At 43.9% G+C, this 19610-nt stretch overlaps 1 protein-coding gene across 1 annotated transcript in view; it reads right to left on the reverse strand.

The window, feature by feature from the left end:
* The window catches only part of LOC144817691 (long-chain-fatty-acid--CoA ligase ACSBG2-like), a 432359-nt gene that overhangs the window by 157600 nt on the left and 255149 nt on the right, over positions 1-19610 (reverse strand). The window contains exon 9 of the mRNA XM_078674438.1: positions 2225-2458. Coding sequence (XP_078530564.1) covers positions 2225-2458 — 234 coding nt within the window. The remainder of the gene's footprint in view (positions 1-2224; positions 2459-19610) is intronic.

Raw genomic sequence — 19610 nt, forward strand, 5'->3', positions numbered from 1 at the left:
ATGAGAAATATTTGCGTTTTAGTTTCCATGCATAACACAACAGTACACCAGAATTTACTAAAAAGTCAATAGCATTCTTCATTAACTCTGAAGATTGTAAAGATGCTTTCAGCATACAATCTAACAAGTGGCAAGGATCTTTTACAGGGAAGCACTTCATCTCCGGTATCGATTTTGACAGGCCATCACATATTTCTTTCCTATACGTAGCTGAATCACTGCAAGTACAAACAATATCACTCCAATCTTTGTTGAACTTGGTAAAAACTTTTTGTAGCATCATTCCAAGTGACACTGCGTTCCATGTTTTCCAAACGTCTGGTGTCATGTTTTCACCAGTATCCAAGATGCTTGGGGACTGCACTCTATTCACATATACCTGTCATTATACCTCGCATTGAATGTTTAAAGCCTGGGGTGTTTGGCAATTCCCCTACTATCAATACTGACTCACTAGAAAAAGTGGCTGATGTATTAAGGATTTTTACCCATTCTCTGTGGGTAAATGTGATGGTACAAATAGGGAAAGATTTTTATGAAACCTACGTTTTTCCTATCAGGGAAAGACTCAAAGGTAGCCCAAAAATCAAACATGATTTTGATATTTCCTGATTTTCTACAGTTTATAAAATAATTAAACAACACTTAAAACATGCTTCTAACCCCTGTATCTTTAGACCAAAGACAACAAAACTGAAAAAAGGAAGAAGAAACAATATTTTAGTGACATCCCTAAACAATAAAATTCAAGCAGGATAATGGTAGCCCAGTGTTTCCCACTGCTACCTTTTATAACAAAGTTACATATTATTGGCCCCTTCAGGAAGAAATAAAAATAACTCTTTCACTCTCCTTTTCCTTTCTTTGAATGGCATTTAGTTTGAGGTTGTGCAGTGTTTTTTCAGTGTTTATATGTTTACACTGGTGAGGGCTATTTCCCTTCCAGTGGGGTTTTATCAGTTATTATAGGTTTATACCTAAGACCGGACAGCCTAATTATGTTTAAGTATATTTAGCACTCACTCTAATACACTCCTTGGCCAATGATAATTATGGTCTTTTTTACATGGTTTAGTGATGAATAATTCTTAATAACTAATGTGTGTTGTAAAATATTGATACTTGTATGTGTATCGGGGTTCAGATATAGTGCCCCAAAGTCACCTGCAGGTGAGACTTCTCTGACAGTGTTGTCTGACTCCCAGCATTGCTGTCCTTAGGAGCACAACTCAAGGGCAGAGGTGAGAGGCATTCTCTCTTTCTCACTTGTTTGTCCATTCAGCGCTTATGACTATCAGTGAAGGTCCTACAGTGTAGAAGGAAATGTTACTTGTGTGGTACTCATGGCTCATGTGTGTCTTTGTTGAAGTCATAAGCTGCCCTCCTGCCTTAACACTCCTCCTATTTCAGTAACTATGGATTTCACAAACTATGTACATTAGAGTCTTTTCAAATGAATTGATCTTCTGTGGTACCTGCCAGCACAGGGCATGCTGGGACATGGGAACTGCTGGCTCCTTAAAGTGACAGAGTTGAATTTACACTCTTGATGCAGCCTATTTTGTTCCTTAGCCTGATTTTCTTCTCTAGTTTCCTTCTATGTATGACATTTAAGGCAGTGTTAGGGTACTGTGCTGTAAAAGCCTTGTCTTTGAAGGTGGTAAGAATTCTGCAAATACCAGTCTAATTACATAATTCTGAGCTTGATGTTCCACATTTGAAATGTCAGTGTCCACATCATACATCTTTTTTCATAATGCAATAAGTGTGTTCTGGAATCCCACATGGAGCTGGAGATGCATCATTTAGTGCTGGTGACCTCATCAGAGATAGCTAAGATGCAAAGCTAGGATTACAAGTTAGTAGCGTTTGCTTCATCATGGCTCAGTACCAATGCCCCAGGCTCTATCGTGTGCCCTCTGATGCTTTATCCCATGAGAATGCAAGGTCTTGTATTAGTTGTTACAATAACATGAAGTAAAAAAAATACAGCCAGCATTAGGCGTGAATCACAAGCCATGCAGCTCTTGTGCATTGATGGGTTGACGAACAGATCAACAAAGCTGTGATAAAAACCACAGAGTTTACTGATAGGAGCCTGCTTGATCATAGTTAGAGGAGGTTCATCTTGAGGCGAACAGAACATAAGATATTGGCAGAAATGTTCTCACCAACTTTGAAAAGTCAAGTGAAGCGGAAGAAGTGATCACAGGTTGGTACTAACCTTGTCAGGTGGTAGTCATTTGCCACATGTATTGTATGGGATCCCGAACACTCACTCATGCCGAAAATATCTGTGATAGGAAGATTCATTCCCAGAAAATATTCCTGGGTCTCCTTTGCGATGGGAGCGGCTGATGTGTAACGCTGGACACTCCGATCAAGGCCCACGGCAGCTTGCATCTTTTTCAGTACTCCAAAATCAGCCATGGAGTGCCCAGGGCGGACAGAGCCACTACTGTAATGGAAAGCGCAGACTGGTTAGAAGAAGAAGCAAGCATTGGCAAATAGGTTGGACTTTATTTGATGCTTTCACATGAAATCCAAACATTGGCAAATATGTATCTAACCCAGATGTCAGGAAAGCTTATACAAGCAGCCTGGTGAACCCATGACCAAATACATCACCTTATCTCAGTTTTTTTTCACGCAAAAGTGTGTTACATTTTGGGAGTAGTACCTTCTCATTTATAGGGGCTGTGAACTATAAAAAAAAGAGAACCTTTGGGCGATAATTAGTTTCTTCTTTGATAAGGCTGCTCCTATTTTCAGGAATCTATAGAGTTTGATGTCTTTTGGGTGGTGTCTTGATTTGAGATGAGAGAAGGTGATGGGGTATTCCCCATTCTCGAGTAGGTGAGGGCAGTAAATACCTTTCTCTATCCATGTATCGAAGGTAAGGCTTTTCCCTTTGTATTTAAACTAGCTATTTGCCCACAGTGACTCTGACTTAGACCCCTTGACGCTAAACTCCAACTTCTTGTCTACTTTTAGAAGTGCGGTTTTTGTGTTTTTAAAGATAGGTTTGGATGAGTGGGGATTTGTATTTGCTGTTAGTATGGCCAGTATTAACAAACTCGGGCACCAAGTCTCTCAGCTATTCAAGCTATTACGCCCCAAAGCCAACAAACTTAATGAAAAAACAATAGCCTATTTGGATAAACAGTCCAACACCCCACTCAATGAACAGGAATGGGCAACTCTGTGGGCCTCAGCCTCGCGTAATAAGATCAACCCAGTTCTAGCACAAACTAAATTTAGGCTTCTCCACAAGGCATTTTGGACTCCAGCCCGACTACACTCGCTAGGCCTCAGGGAGGACTCACTCTGCTGGAATTGTAACAAAGAGAAGGGAGACCTGGCACACCTTATCGTCCAATGCCCAACACTCAAGGTATTCTGGGGGAAAATCTTCGATTTCATTAATAATGTGTTTAAGTGCAAACTAGCGATGGAATTCTCCACCCTCACTTCGGCATTTATACGCACAAATTTGAGATCTGAGCGAGAAAAAGACCTAATGGACCTCTTACTGACAGTAGCTGTGAAAATGGAAAAACACAAGCAAAACTAGCTACAAAGGATGGATCAACTGGGTCACACATCTCAAAGGAGCAGACAACATTGCGCTACAGTACTCACCCTGGAAAGTGTCCTTGAGGGGGATGTGGGAAGCACTGGACACTTACCTATACTCTTATGAACCTCCATAAACAGTTGGTTTTCACAAACATCGTACCGGCCCTCGACCCAAAAGTGTGATTCCCCCAACATAGCCCGGGCGGGCTCGCATTAAGACTCATGCACACCGAGTGTCTGCCAAATGTAATGCAGTATGTACAACTGTTGACAATGTAAAGTTAAGCGACTGTAGCTCTCTACATGCCTGTCCTATCCTTCTTTTGTTTCACCTCTAATTTTTCTGTACTTTCCTCCATACCTCACTTTTACTCTCAAAAATCACAAGCAGAAGGGGCTAGCTACATAGGTACCATTGTACGAACGACTACTGCCATTCTTGGCCAACCCTGCAACAGTAGTTGTGATTGTATTCTTTGCAAAAAATAATACTTAAAAGAAATAAAAGTTTAATACTTGTGCAAAAAAAAAAAAACGTGTTTAGGTCTGTCACAGCACATCTGTGACTGGCAATACATGCAACAGGCCAGGGCCTACCAGCCCTCAACTGCCCTAGCTGCACAGTACCCCAGGCCTGTTCAGTGATACTTAGAAATAATCAAGTCTGTGGTTTGAACTTGCACTTTCTAAGGAGGCTGTGATCCCTGCGGCAACTCCAGGAGTGGAGCATTTTAGCTGTGCAGGAGCCTGGGACAGATGAGAGTCCAGAACTGGATCTGGGTGTACTGCTCCAGCTTGTGGCGAGCCCTAATCTGCAGTCTTTGTCCAATGTGCAAAAAGGGGAGCGAATGGAAGAAGCAAGTAGCACAGGTCTAGGGGTCCTACTGCCACTCTGGCCACTTCCCCCATCTATGGGGAAGGAAGCAAGCAACACAGGTCTAGGGGTCCAACTGCCATTCTAGACACTGCCACCGCATGCTGGGAAGAAAACAAGCAGCACAAATAAAGTGGTATAATCCCCACTCTAGCCACTGCTTTCACCTACTGGGAAGAAGCAAGCAGCACAGGTCTAGTGGTCCAATCACCACTCTAACCACTGCCGGTACATATTGGGAAGCAAATAAGCAGTGCAAATCCAGCGGTCCAATCACCACTCTAGCCACTGCTTCCACCTACTGGGAGGAAGCAAGCAGCACAGGTCTAGCATTTAAAACGTCAGTCTAGCCACTGCCCCCAACTACTGGAATGAAAACAAATAAAGTGATCCAATCACCACTCTAACCAATGTTTCCACCTACTGGGAAGAAGCAAGCAGCACAGGCGTAGTGGTCCAATCACCATTCTAACCACAGTTCCCACATATTGGGAAGAAAACAAGCAGTGCAAATCCAGCGGTCCAATCACCACTCTAGCCACTGCCCTTGCCTGCTGGGAAGGAAGCAAGCAGCACAGGCCGAGCGATCCAATTGCCAGTCTAGCCACTGTCGTCACCAACTAGGAAGGATGGAAGCAAGCAGCACAGGTCTAGTAGTCCAATCACCACGCTAGCCACTGACCCTGCTGACTAAGAAGCAAACAATTAGCAAACAAATAGCGTAAATCCAGTCGTCGAGTCGCCACTCTTGGCTCTGCCTCCCCCTATTGCTAACAGCAATTTGTTGCATTCTACCCACTCAGTTGAAAGGAAGTTCTAGGGGGCAGTTTTACAAGGACTGGCGCATTTCGGCATATTAGCAGGGATGCGCCAGTACCAATGCAACACTCAATTCTACCCTTGCGCCATCACGGATGCGCCGCATTTACAATGCGGCGCACTGTGGCGCAGGGATAGACAGATGCGTGCTGCATCTGATGGGATAATGGCGGCGCGTTGCTGGAGTCGTGTCGCAAGCGCAACGCAACTCCAACAATGTTCACGGACTACCCATACCTAACGTGCTGCGCCACTCCTTACGCCTGCTTTCAGCAAGCGCAAGGTTTCGTCGCAGCGGACTCTGAAAAGTGACTCTGTGAAATCTTGTAGATTTCACTGCGTCACTTTTACAAGGCTTTTTCCGATGGTACGCCCACCCTGCATACATTAAACCTGATGCAGGTTTAATGTGGCGCAGGGCCTTACAACGTGACGCATCTTTCTAGCTCGCTGCCTCTAGAGGACTTCACTAAAAAGTGGGGTTCTGGTGGGACGGGGCACTGTCCAAATTGTCTTGGTCAAGGTGAAAGTGTAAACCATTTTTTGTTTGTGTGTCCTCTGTACACAGCCCCAAGAGCCAAATGGTTAAGCTCGGTTTGTAGAAGCCTAGGTACCCGCTCGGCTGTTGAAGCAAGCAGAATTTTAAAAACTAACCTGACCCCATTAATTGTTGTGGGGGTAGCCAAATATTTGGGGTGGGCTTGGTTGCTTAGAACCAGGTTCATCAAAAGTAAATAGCTGGGGGTTTAATAATGTTTGCTTGCTAATCTGTTAATGACTAGTTCTTTATATTTGATGCTCATTGGTAATCTATGTGGTAATGCCAATTTTGTACTCATTCATAGAAGCCTGTATTAATAATTTAATATTGGTTTTAGATGTTTTAATTATGTATTTACTGTATTTTACGTCTTTTATGATGCATCAATCGAATAAAGACTTCTTGAATTGAATTGACTCTGTGAAATCTTGTAGATTTCACTGCGTCACTTTTACAAGGCTTTTTCCGATGGTACGCCCACCCTGCATACATTAAACCTGATGCAGGTTTAATGTGGCGCAGGGCCTTACAACGTGACGCATCTTTCTAGATGCTGCACATTGTAAATAAGTCACAATGTGATGTATGGTTTACACCACCGGCGCATCACAGATGCGTAATGTGTCGCAAGGGGCTTGTAAATCTGCCCCTGGGTGTTTAGTCTTTTCAATGTATTTTTCTTTTAGCTGTTCGTATCTAGATTGGAAAATACATTATACTCTAAATCATTGGGTTTTAAATATGCCAGGTCTTAAATCACCTTTTTACCTACAGGGGCTATAGATTAAAATTGTTTTTTTAGGTCTCGCCTACGCAGCATGCATGCGCTGCATAGGAGGAGACCTTTAGCCATCGGTCCCCTTTTCAAGCCACCTCAGAGCAGGCGTTCCATTGGCAACGCGTGCACGTGTGGCTATTCCCACCATGTTTGTAATTAACTTGTAAACATATGGTGTCAGCGCTGTTCCCGTAAGGGAAGCAGGCGCAGGCCCCTTCCTCTCTCCCTCCCCCTTGCTGCCAGCGCAAGGCGCCGTGTGTATGTTTTTTTATGTCTGTCCCCAGGGGCACAAGCAGGGATCCACTTCTGTCTTTTTGCTGAGATCAGCTGTAATGACAGAAGTGGATTCCAGCTTGTGCCCCGGGGGAACTGCAGGACTTCAGACACAGCTGCACATGCACAAACAACATAAGTGCATGCATGCCACAGTCATCGGTGAAAAGGAAATGTCAGTTGTTTAATCACCAGAGTGTGCACTGGATTGAATTAGGTAAGTGCATTGAAAATACATAATTACACTGCACTCAATGCAACATACATTCCAAATACCACTCAGTGTCACATAATTATACACCACATAATTACACTGCACTCAATGCAACATGTACTCCAAATACCACTCAGTGCCACAAAGTTACACACCAGATAATTACACTGCTCTCAATGCAACATACACTCCAAATACCACTCAGTGTCACATAATTACACGCCACATAATTACACTCTACTGAATGCAACACACACTCCATACAATACCACTCAGTGCCACATAATTATATTCTATATAATTACACTGCGCAAAACGCAACGTACAATCCAAATACCACTCAGTGGCACATAATTACATGCCACATATTTACACTCTACTCAATGTAACATAAATACACTCCACATAATACCACTCAGTGCCATATAATTACACGCCACATACTTACACTCTACTCAATGCAACATAAATGCACTCCACATAATACCACACAGTGCCATATAATTATATGCTATGTAATTACACTGCACTCCATGCAACATACACTCCAAATAATACCACTCAGTGCCACATAATTATACACCACACAATTACACTCTACTGAATACAACATTCACTCCCAATAATACCACTGAGTGCCATATAATTACACGCCTCATACTTACACTCCACTCAATGCAACATAAATACATTCTACATAATAACACACAGTGCCACATACTTATATGCTACATAATTACACTGCACTCAATGTAAGATACACTCCAAGCACCACTCAGAGCCACATAATTACACACCACATAATTACACTCTACTGAATGCAACATACACTCCACACAATACCACTCAGTGCCACATAATTATATGTTGCATAATTACACTGCACTCCATGCAACATACACTCCAAATAATATCACTCAGTGCCACATAATTACACGCCACATAATTACACTCTACTGAATACAACATACACTCCCAATATTACCACTCAGTGCCACATAATTACACGCCACATAATTACACTCTTCTCAATGCAACGTAAATACACTCCAATAATACCATTCAGTGCCATATAATTACCCACCTCATACTTACACTCTACTCAATGCAACATAAATACACTCCACATATTACCACACAGTGCCACATACTTATATGCTACATAATTACACTGCACTCAATGCAACAGACACTCCAAGTACCACTCAGTGCCACATAATTACTATCTCTACTGAATGCAACATATACTCCACACAATACCACTCAGTGCCACATAATTATATTCCTCAAAATTACACTGCATTTAATGCAAAATGCACTCCACACCATGACACAATTTCACTAACCATAATTTCGCAGAACACCACAGTTCCAGGCCACACAATTCAACTCCACACATTTCCAATACACACCGCATAATTACACACCAAACAACATATTTCAACTCCAAAACTCCACAATCCACAACGGACCTCCAATCCACACCATATGGTGTCACCATATGAGCACCAAACATCATTCAGCTCCACCATTTTGCATCAGCGCACCACCTAAACATCACGCCAGTCTGCCCTTGGAATCTGGCATCTGTTGATTCTCCCCTAGTGTCTGTCCGCTGCTCGTGTTCTAATTAAATTACTATTTTCAAACATCCACTCCCCCGTTATTTATGTCCCGCCCCCATAACAAAAAAATTATAACAAACAAGCATGAGAACAGGCAGGAAGTAGTTGCCAGCAGTGCAAGCACAAAAAAAGTAGAAGACAATTTTTATGGTAAAATCTTTTTTTAATTCGGTTTTTCAGTTGCATATAATGTTGCCTTTGTTTGTATAAAGGTAACAAAAATGCTTATCACTTTTTACTATAAGTTTTCAACATAATGCACAGCAGCCACACTGCTCTACAACACAGCCAAAAGTTCTGGCTAAACACATAAGGTCCCAAAGGCGAGACCTATTTGCAATGCCAATGCCAATGCTTGTTATTGTTTGCTGTTAATAAATGGTTTATATTTTGCACTTCAGCTCATTTTGGTGGTATGTTTTTGGTAGAACCTGTTTTGAAGTACATTCTATTGTGTTCTGAATTTGAGTAAGTTCAGGAGAGATGATCTGAGGTGCTTTTCCTGAGCGCTTATGTGTTAACTTGGTGATTGTAGAAAGCATAATAAATCTGTGTGAATTATCTTTAAATTAGTCTTTCTACACATTTCAATTTTCAAACTGTTTCTCGGTGTGAGCATTTCAAATCCCATGCTCTTTTATGTTTCCTTTGTTTATTCTCTGACTCCATCTCATCTTCGTTCTGGTGATATCAGGGCATGTTGAAAATGTTTCTTGTCTTTAGCAACTTTCTTTTACCGTCCTCTGTTAATTATCAGAGGGCCAGAAGTACGAAGCATTTTAACAGTTGCAAAAGTTCTGACTTTGCTGTGTACCACTTTTTAATTTCCAGAAATTGTTTTCTGACTCCTAAAAAGAATTCTGAAGGAATTCTGCTTTGGTATCTGGAAGAGGCGTGTTGTCGGTGTCCCTTCCAAGTGCAAGATTGGTATCACATAATTCGGTGGCATACCACAACCTGAGGGGGGCCCTGCAAAGTGCATGGATGGTTCCCCCATGCTCGGGACACAGTCAGGAGCTCTCAAACCCGCCCATGCACAGTGTAGGAGTCGCCCCCTGGAGCTGGCCCCCTGCACTGCAGGGGCTGCGGGGGCTATTGTTATGCCACTGATATGATTCTATGGTTGGCGACCGAAATCCGGTCATAGGACATTGGACCTATCCGATGTCGTAACAGTTTCTGCAATGGAAGCAGTCTTACACAATTACATATTAATGCAGCTGGCTCCAGGTGCACCTGTCCATCAAAGGTTCATAAAATACATCAATGTCAAAACGCCTTGCAATTTTCCACTTCGTGTTAACCTCTGCGGTGCCTGATTATTTTTAGGTAATTGACATGTTGTTTACAGCCGCTCCCCCCGGCAGCCCAACAGCTGACCCTTGACCCTTCGGGCCCCTCCCTCCCAAGCTTCTTCTCCAGTTGATAGAGCCAAGGAGAAGCATGAGTGTGCAAAACAGTGTAAAAGTATGTGTTAGGCAACTGCTGGTCTGCAAGGCGCTTTCATGAAAAAGTATAGCGCTTGCTTCTGTTTTATTTGAACATTTTCCGGTGTGCAGTCCTTGCTGTAAACGCACCAGTAGATTGCACCTACCCAACATCTGTCTAGTCTGGGACTGACCAGCGGAGAGATGTGTCAGCAAATTGTTTTTAGGTCTCGTCCTTTACCATTCCGAAGGAATGGGAAATGGCGAGAATTCAAGTGCTCGAACTGATTGTCAAACCACCGCTTTTTTTCGTGGCGTTTTCTTCGAGTGCACGTACAGGCACGCGCTTTTGGCCCATACACTTTCATGGCCATCTGTTCCTCAATGTCCCTCCCACCCTTCGTTTGATCTTGCCGCGAGTTCAGGCTAATGGCCCTCCCCCCTCCCCCAGCACAGAGCGCGCATCGCGGCCGCACAGCACATCAAAGGGCTTCTCCCAGCATGTGCTGTGCGGCTTCTCCTCCCCTAATTATGTGGCCGGCCTTACTTGTGTTTCCCGGCCGCTTCCCGGCCACTCTTGTATTTAATTAGCAGCAGCAGCATTTCTCCTGCGCCAGGCCACATCAAAGGCTCTGTGCCACTTTCACCCACACAGCAACACTTACAGACACGCAACGCCACTCACACCTGTGGAAAAGTAAATTTTGCCATGTTGTATGTGCCTACGTGTTCCCCATGTTATGTCATATGTGCATGATCGATATGCATGTATTCCCTTCTGATCGATTAAAGACGCAATTACAGTTGTGTCCATCTCTAGTATGCCAGTTTCCAGTCCTCATGAATACAACGAATATTAGGCCTATGTAACCCTACGTTGCCACATTTTACAGTGTGCACGTTAATTCATTGAATTATCCCCGTTTCTAGGCCTCAAAAGGGCCCGGACTCAGATTCAGCTCCTGTTTCCTGAACCCTCTCCGAGGAGCGATACAGCCCCCACCTGTATCCCTGACCCTTAGCTTACTTTCATGTCTCGCAGTGCCCGGCTCGGCCTGGCTCTGCCTCCCAGTCTGCCAAGAGTATGTTATGTTTCTAGTTATCCGTCCAGCCCTCCTTCTCTGCATTCCTAAGCTACTGAATCGCATCAATAGTTTCCGTCATGGTCTAGCCTTTATGTCTCCATGTAAGAGAAATACTGTATAATGTTCATAGAATATTCCTCGCACACGCACTACATGTAGAATAATGTATGCACCAGTCTTAATGTCTGTTAGCCTTTACTCTGATAACTTTTGGATTCTATCAACATGTACTCTAAACACCAGATACTAGATATGCCTTGGGTACATGTCGCTCTGACACTCCAGACTTTAGTCTCCTCTTCTAGCGCAGAAGTCATAGCCCCCAGTTCCTCCTGGTAACACGTCATTGTCAGTTTGCGCGCACCACTAGGTTAGAGGTCCCAGCTGCTCAGGTAGCCCCCTCCATGTTTCCGCCCCGTTTATGACATATTCTGTTACGTTTACATCACATGTCTATGTATACGCCCTGTACACGCCTTCTTGTTACATCATTTTTGCCTTATCTTTCGCGACTGTTACGAAACCACGCCTACTGCTACGCCTACTGTATTGAATGTAATGTATTCTGTTTAACTATATATATTGTGCACTGTTATTAAAAGTTACTCCTTATGCTCCCAGATCCTGGCCCCGGCAGCTGCCATCCTATTCCCGTACAGGCTGTCCTGTTCCTGTCCTTTATACCTATTAAAGCCTGTAAACTTCAGCTACCTCGAATCTTGACTCTTATTTATTGAGCTACCTGTTTATTGATTAATTCCGAAAAATAGATCCGGTAATATTTATTTATTTACCACATAATGGCGCCCGAATAGGGACTTGCCCTTTCCCCACGCGCCGGAGAAGCCACGCAGGCCCCCTGATCCTCTGCAGCCGTGACGGAACCATACCGTGCACGTGCAGATATTTCTGCTTCAAGTATCCCTCAGGCCCACGGAGGAGACGGAGGATGCGGTCCAGACGAGGCGGTGGAGGAACGCGGCGAGTCCCGACCAGAGCCCAAGCCGAGAGTCCAAGGTCCGAGGTATCCGGAGGCCCACCTGTAATTGAAGTCCGAAGTTCGTCCGTCCGTCGTTGTAGCAGTCCAGTCCAGTCCGAGGCCTTCCGTTCTTGCTGCCCGGTGAGTACCGTTGCTGGGGTAGTATCTAGACAGGGTCAATTAATTTGTCTCTGGTCCGTGGGTTTGGGTACGCAAATCCAACACGAAGTGTTCACTTAGGTGGACGCGGGTCCTGACGTGTCTCTTTATGGGACCGGTAAGTTTCGTACTGTTGTAGCAGTGCATCTAGTAAATTCTAGTAAGTTCTGTTCTCGAGAAATTCACGTGTTCTGTTCTCAGTATACCAGGTAATATTCTGTTCGAACTGTTATTATAAATGTTATTCCATGTGTTTTCAATGTCGTGGTATGAGTGATTTATTTTCTTCAAGTTATTATTGTGTTTATCGTGTATTGTATTGTGTCCAGACTCCAGTTCTAAGTTATGCCTCTGTTCACGAAATTACGTCAGCTAAAAACCAGAAAAGGTCTGCTCGAAGTAGCAGTTCCTGTCCCGCCTAGGGACAGTCCAGGTCATTTTATGTATCATAAGCATGGCATAAGTGCCATATTATATCTAGATTTATGGGTGGAGTACACCAAGGAATTAGAAGAAAAGTATAGATGGCCCGTATCAGGTACGTGGGATGCCGAGTGCATCATGCGAGTAGAAGAAGCATTATGGAAAAAGAAAGCCAGACAGTCCCAGAAAGATGCCATCGAGTTATGGCGCAAAGAATCTCATAGAAGACGAGAAAAAGAAATCAGAAAGACAGAATTAAGTAGAGAATCCTTAGAAAGAGCCCAAGAAAGGGAATTAATTGAAATAGGTGAACGAGTTAAAGCCGAACAGTCAGACAGACAGAGAAATGCCCTTATTAAGGGTATGTATCCTCTTCTTGCCGAGGGCTTGCCAAAAGCAACCCCGGAAGCACCATGTAATTTTCCGCCGCCATGGGTTCCGATTAAGCTACGTCACAAACCGACCGCAGCTGATATTTTTCTCTCGTCCTACTTGGACGACACAGTCCCAGAATATGCAAATCCTGTTCCGCCAGCTCCTGTAAATAATGTAATTTCTGTTCCTCCAGCCACCGGGGCACCTGTTACAGCACCTGTTACGGTACCCCCGGTCCAGCCCATAGTACAAGTTCCCGCTACATCGGTCACTCTGCCAGCACGAAGAGTATCAGTCGACGATTCCAGTTTAGGAGCCGCGGGGGGAGGTCCTCCTGGTACCCCGCCGCCACACAAACGTGTAACGTTAGTCGAGTTACATGAACGTGCGTTACAGCGTACGCCCAAACATCAGTCCGTTGCAGAATCAAGCGAGCTCTTACCGAATGCCGTTATGATCCAGTCCCAGGCGATGATAATATGGTTATATATTCATTGCGTGTAAGACGGGTGACCGAGTATTTGGACACCCTACCGAATATGAAAGAATATCTAGACAGAATATATCGTTTCATCCGTACAGGAGTAGATCCAGAAAGTATTGGCGAAGCCATGTCTCAAAGAAAAGCTGAGATTCAGCTCATGCTATTAAAGTTTCTAATCAATTGTTTAATAAGGGAACAAGATTATCCGACTAAAGATCCGATGGAAATGAGAGTTCTGACAAAGTGGAGTGATAATATAGCCGAGGGAAGACACAAGACACTCAGTAGTATAGAGAGTATGTACAAGAAAATTCGTAAGGAAATAATAAGGTTACACGAGAAACGCATAGCAGCACAAGTGTCCGAGAAAGAAGACGACTCTCCTACTGAAGAGGTAGAAGACGAGAATACCGCCAGAATAGCGTATGTAGGTAAATCTAGACTTCCCGACCGACATTCACGTCCAGAACACAAGAAAGTTTTTCATCTTCCAGCACCAGAACAAGGTTCTCTAGAGCAAGTATTTCAAGCTACCGATCACATTCTGAAATCACGAATCGGTTATAGTGAACTTAGTACCATGCATGAACAAGAACTAGCCCGATCAGCAGTCCGATGGATTACTGATTCTACCACTTTTCCAGACGAAATAGTGGCACAAATGTTTCTGAAACTGCCCCCAGCCGAACAGCGACTGGTGGGTATGTATATGATCCAGCACCTCATTACACTGTATAAGGGACAACATTCTGATCCAGGTCCGTTACATGATGTTCTGAACGAGTTACTCCAGTATAGATGGAAAGGTCTAGGTACCGATTTAATCAGTGTCATTCTAGAACAGCGCCACAAATATCGAACGTTCCTGAATCCGCATTTTGTTCATGTCTCACCTCCAGAAAGTAAACCGTTTTACATAGATAGACAGCACCCGTTACGAGAAGTACACCCAGTTAGGACAGCGGGTGGTGAAATGCAACGAGTATTTGTTTACACCCCTATCACCAAGATGGAACTCTTAGAGATGAAGAAATTAATTCCCTGTCACGACAAAGATCCAGCAGGGTTCCATCGAGAGTTAAAAGACATGCTCCGTATGGGAGAATACACGTATCCAGATGTCATTAAAATGCTTAAGGTCCTGTTGCCCGCAGGGGTATATGAAAAACTCAAGGAAAAAGAATGGGAGGTGGGAGAGAAAAAGATTGATTGGACAGCTCTAGAAGCTGAAGATAATATACGAGTACCAGGTACTGGTCTTGGGGACAAATGTAAAGAATTGCCCGAGTTATTGATACAAGTTCTGCCAAGGTTACTAGCCACGAAAAAGGAAGATTGGGATGCAATCTCAGCATGCAAACAGAAACAGGATGAAGACACTAGTGATTTTTATTCTAGATTTGAGAAATGTTTTATTATTAACAGTGGTTTGAAGACGAGTAGCGAGTCGTACCCTCATCTTTTTGTTACTAAATTAGTCGAGAATTCAAGTCCACAAGTTAAAAATCGAGTTTTGAAAGTCGAAAGTAGTTGGCAAGCTAATACCCCGTCACAAATGCTCCAAATGCTCCAGTATCACCAGAACAGAATCAGGGAAGAGCAAGAACATGAAAGGAGACGTATGAAAGACACGAAAATGAAAGTGTTAGTTGCACAATCTGTTCCACAAGACAGTCAGAAGAGGGGTCCGAATCAAGCCAGTCATCCTGCAGCTCCCGTTAAAGGGACATGCAATTATTGTAAACAGCCAGGTCATTTTATAAACGAGTGTGCAGTTCTGAAACACAACATAGCTACTGGTAAGACTAAAGAAAGACCACGTCTGCCTAGACAAGAACAAGTTTCACAGACTTCTCAGCCACCACAGAATGCACCACAGACAGTTCCAGCACCGCAGCCTATCGCTGCAACACAGCATGTTACACAGCAGATGTACCAGTATGCCCAGACAGAGTATCCAGAGTATCAACAGTATTCATGAAACAGCCTAGAGAGGGAGGTAGGCTTGCCTCTCATCGAGATACCTGTAGATCAAGAGGGTCCCTATGTACACAGTCAAGTATTAGGGAAAGACAGAAAGTTTCTGATTGATACAGGGGCAAGTAGGACTACTATCAGTCATGACGAGGTTCCAGGGGCTCCGCTCTCAGGCTCTAAAAATGTTTCCCTTGGATTTTCAGGAAAGCCTATTGTTAACGAAATTTCAAAACCAGTTTCTCTAGAAGTAGGTCCATTGTCCCGAACTACTGATTTGTTACTTACGAAGTCATGTCCAGAAAATTTGTTAGGCATTAAAACATTGAAAGAACTAGGTGCAGTTATTTGCTGCTCCCCAGAGGGAATCCGATTGTTTTTGCGTGACTTTAAAGGTCACTATGTATTACGTGATTTTGATCCAAGACTATCAAATGTACCGCAGCATTTATGGGCGCAAGGTCCAACTGATGTAGGTTTTATGCAAATCACACCCCATCGTGTGACCCTCAAGCAAGGTATAGTCTTGCCACGAATCAGACAGTACAGATTGCCACCTGAGGCTGTAGCAGCCTTATCCAAAATTCCAGTCATGAAACGTACTGATCCAAATGCGCCTCCAGTATATCGATTAGTGATTGACCTTCGAGAACTTAATAAATGTATCATACCCCAGTATCCAGTAGTCCCAGATATTTCATCCCTATTGACAGCTATTGATTCTGGAGCTTCATTTTTCACTGTTATTGACCTCAAGAATGCATTTTTCAGTGTTCCCATTCATCCAGACAGCCAGTACCTTTTCGGTTTTTGTTTAAATGGAAGGAGCTATAAATTTACACGAGCTCCTCAAGGTTTCACAGAAAGTCCTAGTATTTACAGTCAAGCACTTAAAAGACAACTAGACAATATTCACATGCCAACTGACACTGCCCTGCTCCAGTATGTCGATGATCTACTGATCACAGCCCGTTCTGAACGTGACTGCGAGCGTGCGTCACTTACAGTTCTGTATTTCCTAGCCGAGATGGGGCACAAGGTGTCCCCTTCGAAGCTCCAGTTCTGTGTCCAGCAAGTGATCTACTTAGGCCACTTACTGTCCAAGTGGGGTAGGCAGTTGACACCAGATCGTATCCAGTTAATAGCGAGTCTTCCACAGCCCAAGACACAGAAGGAGGTACGTGCTTTTATTGGCCTCACTTCTTATTGCAGACAATGGATTCCTCAGTATGCATTTCTAGCCAAGCCACTGATACAGTTAACGACACAGGAGGCAGCCGTATCGACTGTCCTCCCTTGGACATCTGAACATACACTTGTTTTTAATGAATTAAAGAAAGCTTTATGCCAAGCACCTGTTCTAGCAACACCGAACTACAGTAAGCCTTTTACACTTTTTGTCACAGAACGTGATGGTACTGCATTATCTGTTCTGACACAAGATCAAGCAGGTCAGTACAAGCCTTGTGCTTATTTTTCGAGCACATTAGATCCAGTAGCCCAGGCTCTGCCTGCGTGCCTCAAGTCAGTTGCAGCCACAGCTCTAGCAATCAGACAAAGTGATTCCATAGTGTTAGGACACTCCCTGACAGTACAAGTTCCACACTCCGTGGAAGTTCTTTTAAACCGAACACAGACTCAACACTTGACAATTGCACGTTTAACAGGTTATGAACTGACACTGTTCCAGCCACACATAGAAATCAGACGCTGCAACGTTCTAAATCCTGCTACACTGTTACCGTCAGTTACTTCGAATCCTGCCACACATGACTGTGTGGAAGTTGTTAACACTATGACCAAGCCAAGACAAGACCTGACAGACATTGCATTACCTGATCCCGACCTGACACTTTATGTGGACGGTTCATGTATGAGAACAAGTACAGGAGAACTAGTAGCCGCGTATGCAGTGACTACTGACACTGAAGTTATAGAAACACACCGTATTGACGCCTTGTCTGATCAAGCAGCAGAGCTAGTTGCTCTGACCCAAGCCTGCATACGTGCCAAGAACCTGAAAGTAAACATATATACAGATTCACGTTACGCATTCGGAGTCGTACACGACTTCGGAGTGCTCTGGCAGGAGAGAGGTTTCATGACTTCTCATGGAACCAAGATTCAGCATGGTCTCCTCATTCAAGCTCTGTTAGATGCAATACATTTACCGACAGCTATCGCTATCATGAAGTGCAAGGCACACACGAAAGTTACTGACATCATTTCCCAAGGTAATGATCTAGCAGATCGAACAGCCAAGCTTACAGCTCAGACACCAGACATTCCAGTTAACAAGACACAGACACTCACTCCAGATCCGACTACATGTATGACAGTTAAGGACCCTACACAAGATGTCATAGACATACAGTTACATGCTACTCCTGAAAAAATCAAGAAATGGTCCGAACAAGGAGGGGTCCAGACAGATCAAGGATGGTTGACGAAGGGAAAGGCCACATGGTTTCTCCCCGACTCTATGGTTCAAGTCATTATCAATACCGCACATAGTCCAGCACATCTAGGAGAAAAAGCCATGTTAGATAGTATACAGAACCTTTGGTTCAACAAGCACTTACGAGCTGCAGCCAAGCAGAAAGTCCGTACTTGTATGATATGTTGTCAATTCAATCCAGGTAAAAGTGTCCCGGTGGAACAAGGTGGATTCCGACCCCCTGACCACCCTTTTGAAGTCCTCCAGATGGATTATATTCAGATGGAGCGATGTCGAGGTTTCAAGTATGTTCTCGTAGTTGTATGTGCTTTGTCCAGGTGGACAGAAGCATATCCAGTTCCAGATTATACAGCAGCGACCACTGCCAGGCAGTTGGTTCGGGAATTCTTTCCCCGTTATGGACTCCCTAGGGTCGTGTATTCTGATAACGGCCAGCCATTCTCATCTGAGTTAATGAAACATGTTTCCCTCTTGTTAGGGTACCAGTGGAAGTTCCATTGTGTGCGCCATCCTGAAGCAGCCGGTCTCGTAGAGAGACATAATCAGACCCTGAAAATCCGTATTGCTAAGACATGTAAAGAGAAAGGTGTAGACTGGCTAGTTGCCCTGCCAGTTGCATTATTTTATATGCGAATGATTGCACATTCCAGATCAGGTCTGTCCCCTTATGAGGTCGTATTCAGCCGCCCCCCAAACATGTGGGGTACACCTAGACCCCGCAGTATTACAGATGTTTCCAGTAATATGTTGACAGATTACCTAGCTTCCTTGATGTCTGCCCTACACTCTTGTCGTTCCCAGGTTGCCGCTGCATTTCCAGACAATACCGAAGTGAAACCGCATGAGGTCATTCCAGGCGACCTCGTCCTTGTAAGGAACTTTGATCGTTCAAGTCCGCTGGAGCCTCGTTGGAAAGAGCCGCGACTTGTCCTCCTGACCACCCGCACGGCCGTGAAGTTGGAAGGCCGCAAGGGGTGGGTCCATCTGTCCCATATAAAGAAGTTCCATGGAGTTCGAGAAAAAACATTTTCAAAGGACTGTTCTATTACTAAAGACTGCCTGAAACCAGACTCTAATCTGAATCCTGAACTGAAAGTTCCTCTGTTAGAGAAAACTCCGCAACAGGAGTATAAGTTAAAGCTCCGGTCTAGTAAAATAAGTCAGCCAGTTTAATTGTCTAAGTCCCTCTCGGGTGAAACGGTTAGACAGGTATCTGACATGTATGAGATAGACCCCCATAGTGAGAGAGTTAGTCAAAACTCTATACGATGTATCGTTGTTCTAAGCTTCTTATTGTTTCTAAGTTTAATGATTACCTGCACAAGTTATGCATTACATTTATGTTTTCCGATTTCTCATGTAAATAAGTTTTCTAATGCTACAGTAGAGCACACATTTAGTGATCTGCCTCCTCACGAGCTATCCTATCGTCTTGCTATGCGAAACAATACATTCATTAGAATGTTGCATTTTTCACACCAGACCAGCAATGCTACTAATTGTTGGGTGTGTGGTCGACTCCCCCCTTTCCAGACACCGAAGG

This window comes from Lissotriton helveticus, chromosome 2_1 (assembly GCF_964261635.1).
Source record: "Lissotriton helveticus chromosome 2_1, aLisHel1.1, whole genome shotgun sequence".
NCBI classification, from domain to species: domain Eukaryota; kingdom Metazoa; phylum Chordata; class Amphibia; order Caudata; family Salamandridae; genus Lissotriton; species Lissotriton helveticus.